The sequence below is a fragment of the Elephantulus edwardii genome, unplaced genomic scaffold (assembly GCF_000299155.1).
Source record: "Elephantulus edwardii isolate Elephantulus edwardi_28Jun2011 unplaced genomic scaffold, EleEdw1.0 scaffold00126, whole genome shotgun sequence".
In the NCBI taxonomy this organism is placed as follows: domain Eukaryota; kingdom Metazoa; phylum Chordata; class Mammalia; order Macroscelidea; family Macroscelididae; genus Elephantulus; species Elephantulus edwardii.
In genome coordinates this window covers 6,711,275-6,717,971 of record NW_006399876.1, presented here as the reverse complement: position 1 = coordinate 6,717,971, position 6,697 = coordinate 6,711,275, and the positions used below count along the sequence as shown (strand labels likewise).

General features: G+C 49.0%; 1 protein-coding gene across 1 annotated transcript in view; it reads left to right on the top strand.

Annotated features, from left to right (window-relative positions):
• LRP5 (low density lipoprotein receptor-related protein 5) overlaps nucleotides 1-6,697 on the top strand; it is an 87,547-nt gene that overhangs the window by 49,552 nt on the left and 31,298 nt on the right. The window contains exon 8 of the mRNA XM_006893240.1: nucleotides 1,687-1,976. Within this exon, the coding sequence (XP_006893302.1) occupies nucleotides 1,687-1,976 (290 nt within the window). The remainder of the gene's footprint in view (nucleotides 1-1,686; nucleotides 1,977-6,697) is intronic.

The following is a 6,697-nucleotide window of genomic DNA, read 5'->3' as shown; positions in this document are numbered from 1 at the left end:
AGGTCCAATGGACCAATAGCAATATTGCAGCCATAAATGGTGTTGTTTGTGCGTTAGTAAGTCAATGAGGAAGTGAGGTATCAGTGCCATCTTGTAATGGCGGCGTGCAAGTGCGGACCACGCATGTGCAATGACATCAATGATCTTAAACAGCTAGCCTGCTGCTGCGGTCGGCCTGCTGCAGGCTTGACTATTAATCAAACGGTTGGGAGTGTGAAGCTCCCGACCCCTCTTTGAGGGAAAGATGTGGCCATCTGCCCCCGCAGACTGTTGGTGGTGGTGGTGCTGTCCAGGCTCATGGACCTGGAGCTCTGCATGCAACCAGACCAATCGCGGCCCTGTCCTCACGGCCCGTGTTGTGCTCACGGCCATCGCTGCAGCCGCTCTCAGCCCACCACGTGGAAGGTCTCCTCACTGGCACTCTGTTTTCCCGAGCAGCACATTCCTCTCCAGGGACTGGTCCTTCCTGATACATGTCCAAATACGTGAGATGAAGTCCCACCACTCTCGTTTCTAAGGAGCGCTTGGCCTGTACTTCTTGGAACAGATTTCTTGGGTCTTTTGATATCCAGGTGCTGTCAAGGCAGCTTCTGTCATCGCTGGGTGTCAGTGATACTTGTGGTACAAACCCAGACCACTGTTTGTGACGCAGACCCAATTATCTGGACTCGTAGAGACCCTGCAGGACAGTGGAACTGACCCACAGACTTTCCGAGGCTGTGAGTCCCCCAGGGAGTGGCCTGGTTGTACTTCCACGGCAGGTTTACCCATTTTGCTGGCAATCCACGAGCAGCAGTTCATGTTCTTCCCCTGCAGCACGGTTCAGAGGCCCCGGCCCTCCCTCAGTCTTCCTTACGGACACTCCAGGCAGATAGTGGCCGTGGAAGCCTCCGGGCCCATTCTGCTCAGTCCTGCCGGGTCATTAGGAGTTAGAAGGGACTTATTGGCCGTGGTTCTGTCCAGAATTTGCTGAGAGGTGGGGAAAGAGTCATATTTTTAGTTCAGGTGTTTCACACAAAGTTAAAGCAAATCTGAGCTGCCTTGTGTCGTGTGAGTGTGATTAAGCTGCTGGCGGACATAAATTAACAATTGGTGTCAGCCTTTGACTGTCCTGGCAAACCTGAGCATTTGATGCTGACCAGAGTGCATCCAAGAAGCCTCTGGTGAGCGTCTTAGGGCCAGCCCAGCTGGCAGTGAGGGGCTGAGTCCCCGCACGGAGACCCCTTGTCCTGTCACTGTGCCAGGAGGTGGACTGCATCGCCTTCAGCCTGCACTCTGGCCAGGGCCCTGGACCCTTGGGATTTCATCCCACCTGAGCCACCTTTTAGCTCTATGACCTTCCACAGCTGCTCTGTGCTTCTGTTTCCCCGACTGAGGGCTGGGGTGAGGACAGCTGCGATCACAGATGTCATACAGCGAGTTAAAACATGTGAGGCTCTGAATTGCGTTGGCCCATGGCTGGGCCAGAGCCAGCTCCTGGTATGGCCACCTCCCCTGGCCGTGCCAGGGACAGCCTGGGTTTCCAGGCCCTTAGTCCTGCACACTCTCTTCCTCCACCCCCGTCCCCAGGTGACCTCTGGCTGAGGTGAAGCCATGGGCACGTGGCTGTGCCTCGCCGTCCCCCCTCTGCTGGGCTGTGGCACTCAGCACCTGTGTGTGTGTGTGTGTGTGTGTGTGTGTTTACAGGCACCAACCCATGTGCGGACGGGAACGGGGGCTGCAGTCATCTGTGCTTCTTCACCCCCCGCGCCACCAAGTGTGGCTGCCCCATCGGCCTGGAGCTGCTGGGCGACATGAAGACGTGCATTGTGCCTGAGGCCTTCCTCGTGTTCACCAGCCGGGCCACCATCCACAGGATCTCGCTGGAGACCACCAACAACGACGTGGCCATCCCCCTCACGGGTGTCAAGGAGGCCACGGCGCTGGACTTCGACGTGGCCAGCAATCACATCTACTGGACGGACGTCAGCCTGAAGGTAGCTGCCCTGGGCCCCGCGTGCATGCAGTTTCCATTTGAAAAGCTGGGCTAGACTCTCACTACCTTACCACTTTTTATTTGTGAAGGATATTTTTTTTTTGTCAGTATACAATGTTTTACTGAAACATTTCATAACACAGAAAATCTGTCTGACGTGTAGAGTTACTGTCTTACACAAGAAGGACAGACCCATTTTCAAAGACTAATAGGGATATAATAAATATGGCGTTTACATACTGATTTGTACACAGAAACTGCCCCATGGCCATAAAAATTTATATTTAACAGTGCAACATATAATTTAATCATCTGATTTCTTTGACAGGTTTTTCTTACTAAACACAAATAACTAGCTAGTTGTAATATACATATATAATATATTCTTTAAAAATATGGAACGCTTCACGAATTTGCGTGTCATCCTTGCGCAGGGGCCATGCTAATCTTCTCTGTATCGTTCCAATTTTAGTATATGTGCTGCCGACGCGAGCACGTGAAGGATATTTTTAAAGCTTACATACTTTGGACATGTTTTAGAGAAAGATATGCTTGGAAAGGTGGAGAGACAGTGAAGGAGAGGAGGACATTCAACCAGGTGGATTGACACAGTGACTGCAGCAAGGGGCCTGATGATGTTGGAGATGTGAGGCTGGCACAGGATGGGACAGGGCTCGGATCTGTTGGTCACAGGGTCGCTAGGACTCTTATTTGACTCAGTGGCATCTAACAACATCAAAAGTACAGGCCTCCCCTTGGAGAGGAGATATCGTGGTTCGGCCCCAGACCACAGTGATAGAGTCATGTTACATTGAGTCACATACCATTGCATTGAAGAGTTTTGTTTTTGCTATAAGGAGTTGTCCTAGAGAGGGTTAAACCAGGCTGCTCCTTGGAGGCAAGGATTCTGGGGCTTCGTCTGACATACTTTGGACATGTTGCCAGGAGGGACAGGTCTTTGGAGAGGGACAGCGCAGGAGGGGAAGACCCTCTATGAGGTGGATTGATTCAATGACTGGGGTAATTGGGATGGGTGTGTCAGAGGCAGTGAGATTGGCACAGGATAGAGCAGCGTTTAGGGCTGTTGTACATAGGGACGCTATGAGTCGCAGACGACTCGATGGCACATAACAACAACAACATAAGGAGTTGTGGTGGCATAATGGGGGGTGTTTGCCCTGCAACCTTAAGAAAGGCGAGCTGTTCAAATCCACCATTGTTCTAGGAGATGGGCAGTCCCCTCCCATGAAGGTGTACAGCCTGGGACGTACACTCCCTGTGAGATAGGATCAGCTTGATGCCTGTGGGGAAACTTAACGAACTCATTACCATTCGCTGACCCTCCAGGTTTTCAGGGGCTGTAAACTGCACGAGAGGAGACTGCCCAGCTTTCTCCTTCAAAGAAGCTGGTGCACTTGATCCAGCCTTTGGGTTGGCAGTGCAGCTCCTTCCTCCCTAGTCTATTAAGAAGCGTGATATCTAAAACAACTATGAGATATCATTTCACCCCAGTCAAAATAGCAAAATTTAACAGAACAGCAAGCAACAAATGCTGGCGAGGTTGTGGAGAAACTGGAACCCTGATTCACTGTTGGTGGGAGTGTAAAATGGTGCAACCCCTGTGGAAAGCAGTATGGCGCTTTCTCAAAAAGTTGCAAATAGAGATACCATTTGACCCAGCAATTCCACTACTGGGAATATACCCTGAAGAGACCATAGCTGACATCCAAGCAGATATATGCACACCCATGTTTATTGCAGCTTTGTTCACAATAGCAAGGAGTTGGAAACAACCTAAGTGCCCATCAACAAACGAATGGCTAGAGAAGCTGTGGTATATTCGCACAATGGAATACTATGCTGCATTAAAAAACAAGGAACTCATGCAATATTATTCAAAATGGTTGACTCTGGAGAACATTATGCTGAGTGAAATATCCCAGTCACAAAAGGACAAATATTACATGATGCCACTGTTGTAAAATGGGACTGTCCTTGGGGTTGGGGAGAGAATGAGTAAGATGGGTTCAGTAATGTATACTGCACTGAAACAGAGGAGGGAGAGAACCGTCTAAAAGAGAGATGTAACTGGGTATTTCTGTCATCACAGGAGACTAGAGCGAGGGCTGCATGGTGGAGGGGACCTGGGGGAGTGTTTGTAAAACAATGAAAGAATCTTTTCTTTTACTTTTCCATAATTTTTGGACTCATGTACTTATAACTTGTTAGTCAAATTTGTGTCTTCTAGGTTGCAACACCCCCATGATACATCTTGAAGGATATGAACATGTACAGCCAAGCACAATCAATAAGAGTGCATCTGAATTCCAAAATCAATGTCCATAATAGTCTATGTGTTTCCTACTGCCAAAGGGACCCTTTAGAGTAGTGAGAGAAGATCTTCACCCTGAAACCCACAGCGTCCCTTTTCAGCAGGAAGTAGCTAAGAGAATACGCCGTCCCCTTTTCCTTATGACTCAGGGTGAAGTCTCTCTCAGGGAGGAGTGATAGGGAATGGCAAAGGATACACTGACAAAGAAGATTAATCAGAACTGGCTTTGACAAGCACTGTGGCATTTGGACAAGAACAAACTGGGAGGAGGGTAGAGAGAATAGTGCAACAATGAATGAGTGGAAGCCCAAAATCTCTGTAAATGTTTATGAAAATTAATAAAATATAATTATAGAAAAAAAAAAAAAAAAAAAGATTGCTATTGAGATGAGTAAAAATAAATGCAGGAGTATGGGGGCTGTGTCTGAAAAAAAAAAAAAGAAGCGTGATATCATGATAAATGTATTTGGAATAGTGTGAGAACGACCCGAATGGACGGAGAGCTATGAAGTGAGCCCACGCTGTTTCAGAAACGGCACCAGATATCTTTACCTTGTAAAAAAGTGCAGACTCTGCAGAGTGCGGTCGGGTGAGGGACGCCTGTAACGTCACTCATTTCGAGCTCACGTGACGAAGGGAGGTGAATGGCTAGAATCAGCCAGCACAGACCACCACAGGTGGGCTTTCCTCCTGGGTTTGTGCATGTGGATGTGAAGCCTTGTTAGAAATTGACTTTGTCTTCCAGCCACCCCGGCCCACTCCCTTGCCAATGCCCATCTGCCAGACAAACTCTTTTCTCATGGTTCATAAACTTCCTGGATCAGTAGAGGGAAAGATTCTTTCATCTAGTGGAGAAAAGTCCGACAAACTGGCTTTTGGACTGGCTGCCTGACTTTGTAACTAAAATTTTATTGGTATATAGCTCTGCCCATTCATTGACGCTTTTTCTACGGCAGCTTTTGTGCTAAAGATTGAGCAGTTGATGACGGTTCCCATTGACACATGGGTTGCTTTTTTAAATTCTTTTTTTTTTTTGCTTTTTTTTGCTTTTTTAAATTCTATTATCATTTTATGTGTGTGTACCATCAAATCATATCTGACTGGTACAGGAGATTGCCCCTCCTTCTCTAGCAGAGCATCTGGTGGATTCGAATTGCATACCTCTGGGATTGCAGTGCAGCTTCTTGCAACTAGGCCACCAGAGCTCCCCCAACACATGTTATTGTTGTTGTTATGTGCCATCAAGTCGCCTGTGACTCATAGCGACCCTATGTACAAGAGAGCCCTAAACCCTGCTCTATCCTGTGCCAATCTCTTTGTCTCCAACACATCTACCCACATTACCCCAGTCACTGAATCAATCCACCTCATAGAGGGTCTTCTTCTCCTGCACTGTCCTTCCACCCTCCCATGGAGCCTAAAAAATGAGTCTGCTCATTACAGAAAACTTCTGCTGGCCCTTGTTCTAGGGAATTCTGTAACTGAAGCGGTTCAGTTCTGCATCTTTTACTGTACCGTTCACAGTTTGTATCTTTGAAAGACTTTCATTGCGGAAGCCCTGGAAGGTGCAGGGATTAAGCATCTCCCTGCTGATGGAATGGTTGGTGGTTCAGATTCACCCACCTGCTCCTGGGATGCTGGTTACAGCCCAGAAAAGCCTTGGGGCAGTTCGGCTCTGGTCACTGAGAGCCAGAATCACCATCACCAACAGGATTCATTCTAGAAAAGCGGACATAGAGAGGCATGAAGGGGAAACTAGAAGTTGTACCCCACCCAGCAGAGCCCCCCTGCTGCCTGCCGTCTCAGTGCCTCCCCGCCAAGCCTTTTCCCTGTGGTGGTGTTGTCAGGCTGTTCTGATTCACAGCGAGCCTGGGAACAGCTGAACGGAACACCGTCGTCCTAGAACCGAACACCGAACACCATGGGTGCCGCGCCATCCTGTCCTCGGGCCCATTGCTGCAGCCGTGTGCCGATCCATCCGTCCCCTTGGAGGCCGTCTTTTCTGCCGACCCTCTCCCAGGCGTACTGGCCTCCTCCAGGGCAGCCCCTCCTATGACACGCCCGACGTCCGTGAGACAGAGTCTCGCCATCCTGGCTCCTCAGCCACGTTCTGGGCACGCTCCTTCCGAAACAGATTTTTTTGTCTCCCGGCAGCTCATGGTCTTCTCAGCATTGTTTGCCAACAACACGCCTCAGAGGCTGGTCCTTCCTGGGTGTTTTTTGTTCATTGTCCAGCCTTGGTGTGCACACATATGAAGTGGTTGGAAATACCATGGCTCAGGTGCACCTTAGTCTCCACTGGATACAATAGTCATGGTCAAGAGCCCCCCCCCCCCCGAGAAGTCTGCATCCTAAAGTTCTTACTTAGTGTTATAAGTGTTTTATTTTTT